The 14,561-nt window shown below is 32.1% G+C and overlaps 2 protein-coding genes and 1 non-coding gene across 3 annotated transcripts; all 3 read left to right on the top strand.

Annotated features, from left to right (window-relative positions):
- The first annotated feature begins 2,208 nt into the window (after positions 1-2,208).
- Positions 2,209-2,895, top strand: LOC109167349 (F-box/kelch-repeat protein At3g23880-like). Its single transcript, XM_019316387.1, has one exon. It carries the CDS (start codon positions 2,209-2,211, stop codon positions 2,893-2,895), a length of 687 nt encoding a protein of 228 aa, XP_019171932.1.
- A 5,355-nt stretch (positions 2,896-8,250) lies between these two features.
- Positions 8,251-8,322, top strand: TRNAM-CAU. Its single transcript has one exon. It is a non-coding gene; the product is annotated as a tRNA-Met (tRNA).
- Positions 8,323-13,510: 5,188 nt separating this feature from the next.
- On the top strand, positions 13,511-14,158 carry LOC109167265 (F-box/kelch-repeat protein At3g23880-like). Its single transcript, XM_019316315.1, has one exon. The coding sequence runs from the start codon at positions 13,511-13,513 to the stop codon at positions 14,156-14,158; it is 648 nt and encodes a 215-aa protein (XP_019171860.1).
- Positions 14,159-14,561: the final 403 nt, after the last annotated feature.

Raw genomic sequence — 14,561 nt, 5'->3', positions numbered from 1 at the left:
TCTAAATGCAAAACAAATAGGCCCCATTCTCTATATCGAATTTGTTTTTGTCTGCCAACCTAATTTCCACCGGTCTAAATGTCTAAACCCTAACCCTTTATATACTCTGTGACACCCCGAAATCCAAATTCGGTTAAGGGATTAATTAAGTAATTAATCCTATTTCAATTTGTAATTTAATTCCTTAAATTCCTAAAATTTAATAGTCGGAGACTAGTAATTGACTAGTCAACCCCGAAGTCAAAGTTGTACCTTGAGCTTTGTAAGGAGTTCCCTTGTTCCTTACACCTTTCCATGTTAGTAAGGGTATTCTTGACCTTTCACCTTGTGTTAGTATTGTAACCTAACCTAGTAAGAACATCCTCATTTCTATCTTTACACTTTCCAAAATCCTAGCTCCACCTTCTCTCTAAAAAGGTGGATAGCTTTTCTTCCAAGCCAAGTTGAAGCTTTGTCAAGACTTCAAGAGTTTTCTCCAAGATTCTACCTTTCAAACATTTGGGCATCTAGGAGGGTAAGATCCATGTCCATCTTGTGTTTTTAGTGTTCTCTTAGGTGTCTTTTCTTAAAGATAGGATCTTTATGATCTTTTGGTATGTTCTTGAAGTGGGTTTGGAAGGTGAGCTTTGATAGGAGCTTGGTGTGGTGTTAAGTGAAGGTTTTTGGTCTACAAGAGTTAACCCATGCTCTACAAAATCTATTTTGCTTACCTACTAAATGATTTCTTGGATTCTACATGTGTTTTGCTATGAAATATGAGTGTTTATGCATTGTCTTGTGAAAATGCAAATGTTTTTTTTTTTTTTTTTTTGGTAAAGAAATTGAAATTTGGAAAACATAGACAAATTCATTTTGAAACATATTTTATTGAATACATTTTCTATTTTTCCTAAATTTTGGTTGCTTAATTAATACTCCCGCATTTACAAACTTGTCCGCAATTAAATGGGAGAGAGAAAAAAAAAACCTACCAAATTTCAAATAGCTTTTAGGCTATTTTGATACAATTCTCACTCTCTCTATCTCTATCTCTCTCTTTATCTCTCTAGGATCTTTATATCTGTCTATATATATATATATATATATATATATACTTCTAAACAAAATTCAGAAGTTTTCATTTTCATTAGAAAGCTATTAAATGTGTTCAAATCTATTTATTTATCAGTGTATAAAATATGAAATTAATTGACAATAAATTTTTTTCTTCATAAAGCAATACAAATATAGTGACAATTGATAAAAGTATCAAGTAATATTGTAACTATGTAGGTTGTTATGGCCTTGTGCTTAGGTAGATGCGATAAAGTTAGAAATAATTGTAAAACAAGTAAAAGATATATGAATCAGATAAATGGGATGATGGATAGTATGTAGAGATAGTGGAAAATAGCTACGTGTGAATAGTTTTATTTTTTAAAATTCTTATTCCCAGTTGATTAAAAATTAAGTATTCATTTATTCTTATAGATAATTAGTTAAACACAAAATAAATTAATTCTATAATAATATACATACTGAAATTAATCAGTAATGTAGCACTAGCAATATTTATTGGAATCTTTTTGTAATTTGTATGGCTTTTATTCCTTTTGTACTTACATTCAAATTTCTTGTGGATAGTGGGAAGGATTGGAGTTTGGTATAAATATATAACTTTTTTTTTTTTTCTATTTTCAGATAACAAAAGCAAAGGAAGTTTAATCCAAGACACACAATCAAGATGTCATTCCCTACTCCTAAGCGGAAGCGCCATATGCAACAATCAAATTTGAATCAAGATATTATCCCAGAAATCCTTAAAAGGCCGCCTGTGAAGTCTCTTCTGCAATTTAGGTATGTTTCAAAAGATTGGCGTGATTTAATCTCTGTCTCCCGAATTTGTCAAATTGCACCTACATTTTCAATCGAAAAAGGATAATAAGGTCATGACATATAGCAGGTTAAATTGGTTTATTAGTCTTACGACCTTGTTTTCTATTACAGAAAATAAGTAATCATCATTTCGAAAGTTTATTACATATGACCGCTCAATCTTTACCCCTGAAGATGGTTTCGAATTTTTGGGTTCTTGCAATGGGCTTTTTTTTTTTTTTTTTTTTTTTTTTTTTTTTTTTTTTTCGTGCTAAACCGTATAGAATAATCATTTGGAACACCTCATCGAAAGGAAACATCAAGAGAATCCCAAATGTCTGGAAGTCGGGCTACATGGGCAATTTTGGATTTGGATACGACGAGCATAATGACGACTATAAGGTTGTTTATGCTTATTGTGCTAACTATGGTGATGAGAATGTTCTTATGGTGTACAATTTTAAGCATGGGTCATGGAAACAAAGTGATAGAGTGCTTAGTACCACTGGGTTTGTTAATCCACGAATTGCTGTGTTTGTGAGTGGTAGTCTCAACTGGTGCAACAACAACTTTCAAGGTAGTGACTGGAATTGGAACATAATTTCTTTCAACTTAACCACTGAAACTGCTAAAGCTATAGCTTTACCCAGGCATGAACATGGGGTCGCTATTTGTATAAGTGAATCTAGAGGATTGCTTTTTGCAGGTTTTCATCACAAACGTCAAATGGAAGTTTGGGTGATGAATGAGTATGGAGTTCAAGGATCGTGGACTAAACTAGTTTGCATTTCAAACTTACCATTTCATCATCCACTTCCCCGGGGTGTTGAGAACACTGCATACATGGATATATGTAATGCTAGACTCGCAATTGCACATGTTTTTGAAAATGGGGATATTCTAATCAAGGTTGGACATCAGCTAAAGCTCCATAGGCCTAATGCTAAAGGGGGTAAGAATTTTAATATCTGCTATGCTCATGGTTATATGGTAACTAGTTACGTGGAGACCCTTGTTTCACCGGCCATGATCGGTCCGTAAATGATGATAGATGAAGTGCGCTACCAGTAGTGGTTATTGTGTTATTTGTATTTTAGCATTGTTGTTGAGAACTTGCAATGGTTGTTGAGAACTATTGATTTTTGTGAATGCAAAATGATTCTAAGTTAAATTTCATTGCAATTTAAAATGTACCCGCACAGACACACTGTTTTCTATACATTATGACAGTAATGTTTTAACGCCAAATACATTATGAATTGTAATTTTGACGATAGAAGAATGGAGACAAAGACGAAAGTTTGAAACATGAATATGGGGTAAATTTCTCTCGTGGAGGGGGGGTTTTAATTTATTGCATGCATGGAGCTAAAATCTATATATCTGTAAGCCCAAGGCAATCCCTCATCTACCCTCCCGCCCCTCTCTCTCTCTCTCCCTCTCTGTAAGCACCAAAATCCTCTTTGTTAATCCTCCGTTTCCATTTAATATATTTCCATTATTTATACTCATTACATTTTATAAATGGAAAACAAATCGGCCCAATTCTCTATATGGAATTTGTTTTCGTTGGCCAACCCAATTTCATCCCGTCCAAATGTCTAACCCTAACCCTTTATATGTTCTTTACCATTATCCCCCTCTACCCTCCGCTCTCTTTCTTTCTCTCTCTCTCTCTCTCTCTCTCTCTCTCTCTCTCTCTTTCTAAGCACCGAAATCCTTTTTATCTCTCTCTCTCTCGCTCTCAATTTCTTTTAACTCTAGTCTCTCGATTGGAAAAAAAGTTTCTATACATCTATCAACCCGATCTCTTCAATCGTCATCGCAACTCCTTAGATTGAGAAGGTAATCTCTAGTCTCATCCACTTTACTAGGTATAAGAGTTGATTTTTTTTTTAATTAGAACGACAAAAAAATTGTTTTTTTTTGAAAAGAAATTGAAATTGTGAAAACATTGACAAATCCATTTCGAAACATGTTTTATTGAATACAGTTTCTATTTTTTCTAAATTTTTGTTACTTAATACACCCGCATTTACAAACTTTTTTGCCATTAAAAGTGATAAAGTGATTAAAAAAAAACTACCAAACATCAAATAGCTTTTGAGCTATTTTGATACAATTCTCTCTCTATCTCTATCTCTCTCTTCATTTCTCTCTCTCTCTCACTCTCTCTCTCTCAATATATATATATATATATATATATATATGTATATATATATATATATATATATGTATATATATATATATATATATATATATATATATATATATATATATATATATATATATATATATATATATATATACACGTACACACACACACACGCACACACACTATACATCTAAAAAATTTTCAAGTTTTCATTTTCATTAGAAAGCAATTAAATGTGTTAAAATCTATTTATTTATTAATTTTTTAAATATGAAACTAATTTGCACTGTTTTTTTTTTCTTCATAAAGAAATAAAAATGTAGTGACAATTGATGAAAGTATCAAGTAATATTGTAACTATGTAAGTCCTTATTGATGGCCTTGTGGTTAGGTAGATGGGATTAAGTTAGAAATAATAGTAAAAAAAGGAAAAGAAATATGAATGCAATAGATGCATATGTTGTAATGGGTAAGTAGACATTTGTGGAGCATTGATAGTTGGGTATGGATTAAATAGGTAGGTGATAGTAGGAATAAATAAATAGGTTGTGGTGTATAAATAGGGAATAGGTTAAATAAATAGGAATATAGGAAATAGTGATCGTAGGTGAGGTAGGTGGTGCTTGATGGTTAGGTAGGTGGGTGAAGGAAAGGCTATAAATATTAGTGAAGTGAATATAAATATATATATATATATATATATATATATATATATATATATATATATATATATATATATCTATATCTAAAAAACATAATAAGTGTCGATACAAGTTATGTCCTTGATTTTTGTCCCTTTTTTATATGCTAATAAATATATACATTTTGCTTTAATTGTTGTACATTCATTTGCATTGGACAAAATCACCCTTACACCGTTATAACACCGTTAGTTTTTAATATATCTACCAATCTTACCATACACCTACATCTATCATATCTTTTTCCTATTTTTAATTATCATTTTATTAAAATTATCATAAAACAATTAATTTAATTATAAATTATATTTTATTATTTTAATTAAATATTTATATGAATGTTAAATTATATATGTGTTTCATATATATATATATATATATATATATATATATATATATATATATATATATATATATATATATAATATGTATGTATTTTATTTGTGTATCCATATCAATATATCATATATGTGAGTGTTAGCTTAGTATTATTTGTAAATTATTATTATATAAAAATATATTTTTTTTTATCACTATATTATTCAAATATATGATAATTCAAAAGTATCATCACTTTAAGAAATTACAAAACATAATTTTAACTATTTTTTAAATTTTGTTACTTACAAATATTTTAATATTGGCATAAGTTTTCGCGCATCGCGCGTACAAAATGCTAGTGTATATATATATATATATATATATATATATATATATATATATATATATATATATATATATATATATATATATAGTTAAATTAACTCTCTAATAATATACACACGGAAATTAATCAATGATGGAACACTAGCAATATTTATTGGAATCTTTTTGTAATTTGTATTGCTTTTATTCCTTTTGTACGTAGTGACATTTAAATTTCTTGTGGATAGTGAGAAATAGATCAGACTTCGGTTAAAATATATATTTATATATATATATATTTTTTATTTTCAGATAACAAATGGAATTTTTATATAAGACACACAATCAGGATGCCATTCCCTACTCCTAAGCGTCAGATGCCACAACAAAATCTGAATCAAGATATAATCACAGAAATCCTCAAAAGGCTGCCTATGAAATCTCTGCTGCAATTTAGGTGTGTTTCAAAAGTTTGGCGTGCTTTAATATCATCTCTAGAATTTGTCAAATTGCACCTAAATTTTCATTCAAAAAAGGATATTAAGGTCATGACATATAGCAGTGTAAATCAGATTAGCTATATGTTCTTGTTTTCTATTACAGAAAACAAGCAATCATCATTTCGCAAGTTTATTATATTTGACCGCTCGGTCTTAATCCCTGAAGGTGGATTCGAATTCTTGGGTTCCTGCAATGGTCTGTTTTGCTTTCCTGCTAAACCATATCAAATAATGATTTGGAACCCTTCATTAAATGGAAACATCAAGACAATCCCAGATGTCTGGCGGTCGGGCTACATTATTAGCATATTGGATTTGGATACGACATGCATAATGAGGACTACAAGGTTGTTTATGTTTATTATGCGGAGAATAATGGTGATGAAAATGTGATTTTGGTGTATAGTTTTAAGCATGGGTCATGGAAAAGAAGTGATAGAGGGTTTAGTAGTGGGTTTGTTTATCCTAGAATTGCTGTGTTTGCGAGTGGTAGTCTCAACTGGTGCAACAACAACTTAAATGATAGTGACTGGAATTGGAATATAATTTCTTTTAATTTAACCACCGAAACAGCCAAAGCTATAGCATTACCTAGCCATGAACATGGAGCTGCCATTTGTATAGGTGAGTCAAGAGGATTGCTTTTTGCAGGTTTTCATCACAAACATCAAATGGAAGTTTGGATGATGAATGAGTTTGGAGTTGAAGAATCGTGGACTAAACTAGTTTGCATTTCAAACTTACCAATTCATCATCCACTTCCCCGGGGTTCAGGGAACAATGCATACATGGCTCTGTGTAATTCCATTATAATCACATTAATTGCATTTAGGGAGATTTCCATTCTAATTTCCATAAATGCATATCGGGAGATTCATATATATATATATATATATATGTATATATATATATATATATATATATATATATATATATATATATATATATATATATATATATATATATATATATATATATTATCTGTTATAAAATGTATTTAGTGGACAATATTTGTAATGTCTGTAACGGACACATTTATAGCTCATTATGTAGATTTGTAACCTTTCACTATACATATGCAGATGTACGTACCCCTTGTATTGGATGAAGAAGTTGGATAAAGAATTATACTCTTGCTTTATCTCTTATTTTCTTTCTCTCTACAATTCCTTTGATTAATTATGCTAGAGCGCCCTTTGGGTTGGGGTTCAGCCTTGGAATAATTATGCTAGAGCTAATAGTTACAACATAGACAAAGATCAAGAGATAATTGTAGTAATAATATTGAGTGGATAACGCTACAAGAGTGTTGTAAGAATATAACATGATTTGTCTAATTATTTAAGACATAAGCAATTTATACCAGGAAAGTTTAACAAATTAAACTTAGATAAAATCAAGGTATATAGGTCGTGAGAACGGGTCAAAGCCTAGTTGGGTACCTTGGGCCGGCCCCAGGTTGCATACATCGGTCAGAATTGTCTTGGTCCGGATTGCCTTGCCTTCTCTGGGTCGCCTTCTTTGGGCTCGGGTCACCTTCTTGGTCTGCGTATCCTTCTTGGACTCTAGGGTTCTCATTCTTGGGTCTAATATCTCTTTCACATCTATATACAACATCATTTCATACATTTTCGTTCAGTGTATTTAGGCAGTTTTATACGCATACAATTTGTACGTACGTGATTTAAATGTATTTACGTAAATGCAGGCAGTTCTCTATTCTATATCTAATAATTCGTAAACATTTAATTTATGCAGACAGTTGTGCGCGTATACAATTACTAGTATTACAAATACTTGTCTATGCATCCCACAACAAAGTCCTTTCATAAATGATCATTATTCCAATCTTGATTTGCAATAACCGATCTACAGAATTATAATTATAATTATTATGAAATTAATAATGAAATAATTACGTGAATATAAATGTTTTTTTAGTACTACTTACTCTATTACAATATAATGTAGTATCTGTTCATTCATACTTTGTCAATGCCCCCATTGGAATTGAGGTGTCATCGCACTACAACCTGCTTAATACATATATACTATTAAAAACAGTATCCATTATGGTAAATTAATTAGTACACACTTGTAGCGATTTAAAATATATATAGGTATTGGATTATATGAGAATAAGTTCTTTAGAGAAAACTAAGAACTAATCTTAGTCTTACATCTGAAAAAATCGGATGAATTAGATCTTTATGATTGAGATTGGTTTTTAGTTTTCTCCTAGGGGTGTGTTCTCATGGAACATAGCTAACTCTATGGGACTTTGTGGCAGCCGATCCTTGGACAGTGAAGTTCAAGGCAAAATGGCGGACCACTATTATTTGAAAGACTTCAAAAACAAATTTTTAATATAAAATAATTATTTAAAATATATCAAATCAGAGTGGCGCAGTGGAAGCGTGGTGGGCCCATAACCTATAGGTCTCAAGATCAAAACTTGGCTCTGATATATTTAGATTTCAAATGTCTTTTAACCTTAGCTTTAGTGAATAATAATTGTTGAATTACAAATTAGTACACTGAATAGGATATGTATGTTATTAGTTTCTTTTTAAAGTTTCCCCATGAGGTTTAAATTTATTTTAAGATACCAAAATATTACCTTACCTGTAGTGAGTAATAATTGTTGAATTACAAAATAGTACACTGAATAGGATATGTATGTTAGTTTCTTTTTAAAGTTTACCCTTGAGGCTACACTTACAAGCAATTATTGTTAAATGAGTGGAGTATGATTTCTATAAATACCTAAAATGTTACAAGTTTGGTTCTTGTTAATACTGTTTTGGTTGAACCGCTTTTATATGCAATTAAGTTAATTGATCCAGTGCACACTCCCGAAGTAGTGACTACTAACGGCTTGCATATATGACAAGGTGAATTGCAACCCCTGAACAACCAATCACACTGCCTCCCATGGCGTGACTAGCATAACATCTTTCTGAAGCCGATAGGACAAATGCCGTATTGGCTTTCAATATTTCGATAGGGCCAGTTGAAATTACTTCCCACATTTCGTCGTGTAAAGCCGATAAGTGTACTTGCATACAAGCTTTCCAATCATCAAGTGAGGTTCTTCTACATCTCTCTTAGTTTCTTCTAGTTACTCAGCCACCAGGTTGATAGAGTCCATGCCAAATTTGCTCTCATTGAAAACATTATTAGATGAGATTTGAACATCTTCTTCTAGTTGCTCATCTCCTTCTAGATTCTCCCTTGCCTCTGAAATTTCAATAGTGGCTCCAACTTCTTATGATTTCTCCACTCCTTCCGAAACAACTGTTGGAACATCTATTCCTTTCGGACCAACTTCTTATGATCTCTCTATTCCTCCCGGAGTAACTTCAGCTTGTGGCTCCCCTCAACCATTGACATGGAAGACTGTCCAGATGCCACTGTTAGCTTGCCTCATATTCAACTTTGGAGAGACGGATGACATCTTCTATATTTCACTGATCATAATTATCTTCGTCATCGTCGTCAACCTTTTTGGATCAAGCATTCTTCTAAGGGACTAAAGTTTTAAATTTTGGAGTGCATTTCTTCTCCAATACTTATTGATAACACGTATTCTTTATCTATATTTTACTCCAAACTTTAGCCTATTTTGGACATAAAGTTCCCCGAATCATGTGTGCATATGGACACTTATTTGCGTGCTTTATTGTCTTAGGCACATTTATTCACAAAAATTAAAGGAAATATTTTGGGGCATTTCTGGTTAATTTTTGAACAGCAAATGAAGATCAAGGAGCACGCTAGGAGAATTAACATGGAAAGGGGCATGGCCACCAGGTCAAGGCCGTTCCTGAAATATTTTGCACAACCATGCCTTACATCATGCTAAATTGAGGCAGTGTACACTTCATTTTAGGCTGAATTAGGCACAACCATGCCCTTGGCCGTGCCACTGTGCATAATCTAAACAGTACTTAAACGTGTTTTATGCTGTATTTTTGGGGAGGCGAACCCTAGATAGTTTCAGTCGTCTTCCCTTTATTTCCTTTCATCTTTTAGGGCTAAACTAGCTGAGATTACATACCATCAAAATATTATCCAATATTTTAATCTTGGATTGAAGTCGATTCAACTTCAACATTGCATCTTCATAGAAAACATTTTCCATACTTTTTCTTTTATTTCGTCTACAATGTTCATAGTATTCATATGGGCTTTTTACTTGTTCTTCTTTATGAAGTGCGAGTAGTTCGATTTGGAGTTTGGATTAGGGATTAATCCCTTTTGTAAGTGCTAGTTATTTAGATTTTGCATAAAGGGTGAAATGCCCAATTCAAGGGTTCACTCTTCTGAAGAAGTTTGTTTTTGAATATTGTTGATTCTTGTTGCACAACAAGGATTAGCTTGTTTTTGGAGAGTAAACAACCGCAATGAAAGTTGGGTGAGGAATTTGAGCTTCCTTCTCTACCATCCAATCTCACATTTCAAAGTTGGGAAATTAGGACCCAAGAATGCCTTTGAGCTTAAGAATTTGGGATTGAGGCATCACGAAAGTGGAGCAATCTCTTGCACTAATTTTAGGTTGAAAGATCTTTCATTCTAACGCGCATTTTGGGTGACATCGTGAATTAGGTATTTCTCCCTATTTTCCTCTAGTTGTTCATGCTCTTAGGATGTGGTTATCCTTAATTTGGTAGAAGGTGGGACATGAGATAAGGCTAGAGGTTTAGCCATGTTGGAACCTTAAACGAGAGTTATGGTGTTTTGCGCGACGAGCCAACACTATGCTACTTGCCTTGCACACAAGCATTAGCACGTCGCTTGGGGTAAACCACATGAGATCATACAAGTGTTACATACATGACATCATGCGAGGATGTGGTTCAAAATTTGATGGCACATCCCATGTTCTAAAACATTTGATGGATTATAGCAAATGTTCCTTAGAGATTATAAAACGCCGGTACAACTTATGTTTGGGCCATCATTATCTTCTCATTCTTTTAATTCAATGTCTTGTATATGCCTTGGGTTTGATAGTTGTCCAAATATCAAAGATAAAATTTCGAGAGGCTGAATGGTAGTAGCTATCTAACATCTTACTCTAAAACCCAATGTTCTCATCCTTCCTACAAGCTGTATTTTCCAATTCTATGGTTTAATTTGCTTGCGCCTAAAAACCATCAGTGATGTATCAAATGTAATAGGATGCCTAATTACTAATGAAAGATTCAACAAAGAAGAATAAAACACACGTGAATCTAAAAGACTAACAATACGTTTGATTCATGGAACATGCTTAGAATGGTATAGAATTCCTATGAGTACGATTATTCCATCATTTGGTAAGTTTATATATTTTTGAAAATACTATTCTCAAGAATATGCGAGAATAAACATCTTTTATTATATAGGGTACAATATTTCAATAATATGAATGCTTACGTAATTTATATTTCAAAAACGAACCTAAACTTAAATACAATTCCTAAAATATATACATTTCAAGAACCAAAAATGAAATATAATTCATATTATATATCTCGCTTTTCGATTCCCTATTGAATATTATTCTTTTTCCTCCAAACACAATTATGTAAACCAAATATACTTTAAGGGCTACTTTGTATGGAATTTTTATTTCCATTTCCATTTCCTACAATTTCATATTGTATAGTCGTTACCTTTTCAACATTAAAAACAAATATACCCAATTGTTTGAATGGATTTATTTTTTTCGGCCCACCCAATTTCCTCTAACTCCAAATGTCTAAACCATAACCCTTTATGCTCTTTACCATTTTCCCCATCTACCATCCCGCTCTCTCTCTCTATTAGCACCAAAATCCTCTTTGTTAAAATTCCATTTCCATTTCATATATTTCCATTATTTATACACATTACCTTTTCTAAATGCAAAACAAATAGGCCCAATTCTCTAAATGGAATTTGTTTTCGTCGGCCAACCCAATTTCCTCCGGTCCAAATGTCTAAACCCTAACCCTTTATATACTCTTTACCATTTCCCCCTATACCATCCTCTCTCCCAAGTCTCCTCTCAATTTAATCTTCTCTCTCGCTCTCAATCTCTTTTGACTCTCGTCTCTCGATTCGGAGAAAAGGTTTCTATACATCTATCAACCCGATCTCTTCAATCGTCATCGAAACTCCGGATCCTTAGATTAAGAAGGTAATCTATAGTCTCTTCCCCTTTCCTAGATATAAGACTTGAAATTTTTTTTACAAGTGTAGATGTATGTTGTCCATTTGAACAACCACAAAAAAAAAAAAAAAAAAAAAAAAGAAAGGACAAACCACAAAAGTTTTTTTTTTTTTTTTTTTGGTAAAGAAATTGAAATTTGGAAAACATAGACAAATTCATTTTGAAACATATTTTATTGAATACATTTTCTATTTTTCCTAAATTTTGGTTACTAAATTAATACACCCGCATTTACAAACTTGTCCCCAATTAAATGGGAGAGAGAAAAAAAATAACTACCAAATTTCAAATAGCTTTTGGTTCTATTTTGATACAATTCTCACTCTCTCTATCTCTATCTCTCTTTTTTATCTCTCTATGGATCTTTATATCTGTCTATATATATATATATATATATATATATATATATATATATATATATATATATACTTCTAAACAAAATTCAGAAGTTTTCATTTTCATTAGAAAGCTATTAAATGTGTTCAAATCTATTTATTTATCAGTGTATAAAATATGAAATTAATTGACATTAAATTTTTTTCTTCATAAAGCAATACAAATATAGTGACAATTGATAAAAGTATCAAGTAATATTGTAACTATGTAGGTTGTTATGGCCTTGTGCTTAGGTAGATGCGATAAAGTTAGAAATAATTGTAAAACAAGTAAAAGATATATGAATCAGACAAATGGGATGATGGATAGTATCTAGAGATAGTGGAAAATAGCTACGTGTGAATAGTTTTATTTTTAAAAATTCTTATTCCCAGTTGATTAAAAATTAAGTATTCATTTATTCTTATAGATAATAATTAGTTAAAAACAAAATAAATTAATTCTATAATAATATACATACTAAAATTAATCAGTGATGTAGCACTAGCAATATTTATTGGAATATTTTTGTAATTTGTATGGCTTTTATTCCTTTTGTACTTACATTCAAATTTCTTGTGGATAGTGGGAAGGATCGGAGTTTGGTATAAATATATAACTTTTTTTTTTCTATTTTCAGATAACAAAAGCTAAGGAAGTTTAATCCAAGACACACAATTAAGATGTCATTCCCTACTCCTAAGCCGAAGCGCCATATGCAACAACCAAATTTGAATCAAGATATTATCCCAGATTGGCGTTATTTAATCTCGTCTCCCGAATTTGTCAAATTGCACCTACATTTTCAATCGAAAAAGGATAATAAGGTCATGACATATAGCAGGTTAAATTGGTTTATTAGTCTTACGTCCTTGTTTTCTATTACAGAAAACAAGCAATCATCATTTCGCAAGTTTATTACATATGACCGCTCAATCTTTACCCTGAAGATGGTTTCGAATTTTTGGGTTCTTGCAATGGGCTTTTTTGTTTCCGTGCTAAACCGTATAGAATAATCATTTGGAACACTTCATCGAAAGGAAACATCAAATGAATCCCAAATGTCTGGAAGTCGGGCTACATGGGCATTTTTGGATTTGGATACGACGAGCATAATGACGACTACAAGGTTGTTTATGCTTATTGTGCAAACTATGGTGATGAGAATGTTCTTATGGTGTACAATTTTAAGCATGGGTCATGGAAACGAAGTGATAGAGGGCTTAGTACCACTGGGTTTGTTAATCCACGAATTGCTGTGTTTGTGAGTGGTAGTCTCAACTGGTGCAACAACAACTTTCAAGGCAGTGACTGGAATTGGAACATAATTTCTTTCAACTTAACCACTGAAACTGCTAAAGCTATAGCTTTACCCAGGCATGAACATGGGGTCGCTATTTGTATAAGTGAATCTAGAGGATTGCTTTTTGCAGGTTTTCATCACAAACGTCAAATGGAAGTTTGGGTGATGAATGAGTATGGAGTTCAAGGATCGTGGACTAAACTAGTCTGCATTTCAAACTTACCATTTCATCACCCACTTCCCCGTGGTGTTGAGAACACTGCATACATGGATATATGTAATGCTAGACTCGCAATTGCACATGTTTTTGAAAGTGGGGATATTCTAATCAAGGTTGGACATCAGCTAAAGCTCCATAGGCCTAATGCTAAAGGGGGTAAGAATTTTAATATCTGCTATGCTCATGGTTATATGGTAAGTAGCTAGTTACGTGGAGACCCTTGTTTCACTGGCCATGATCGGTCCGTAAATGATGATAGATGAAGTGCGCTACCAGTAGTGGTTATTGTGTTATTTGTATTTTAGCATTGTTGTTGAGAACTTGCAATGGTTGTTGAGAACTATTGATTTGTGTGAATGCAAAATGATTCTAAGTTAAATTTCATTGCAATTTAAAATGTACCCGCACAGACACACTGTTTTCTATACATTATGACAGTAATGTTTTAACGCCAAATACATTATGAATTGTAATTTTGACGATAGAAGAATGGAGACAAAGACGAAAGTTTGAAACATGAATATGGGGTAAATTTCTTTCGTGGAGTGGGGGTTTTAATTTATTGCATGCATGGAGCTAAAATCTATATCTCTATAGGAACTAATTAAA

The sequence above is a fragment of the Ipomoea nil genome, unplaced genomic scaffold (assembly GCF_001879475.1).
Source record: "Ipomoea nil cultivar Tokyo-kokei standard unplaced genomic scaffold, Asagao_1.1 scaffold0117, whole genome shotgun sequence".
NCBI classification, from domain to species: Eukaryota; Viridiplantae; Streptophyta; class Magnoliopsida; order Solanales; family Convolvulaceae; genus Ipomoea; species Ipomoea nil.
Note: the sequence above shows the minus strand (reverse complement) of the source record. Positions and strands in the feature narration are given on the sequence as shown.

What these genes read in the sequence shown, in the direction of transcription:
- LOC109167349 (XM_019316387.1), top strand. Translation starts at nt 2,209, where the DNA reads ATGGGCAATTTTGGATTTGGATACGACGAGCATAATGACGACTATAAG.
- LOC109167265 (XM_019316315.1), top strand. Translation starts at nt 13,511, where the DNA reads ATGGGCATTTTTGGATTTGGATACGACGAGCATAATGACGACTACAAG.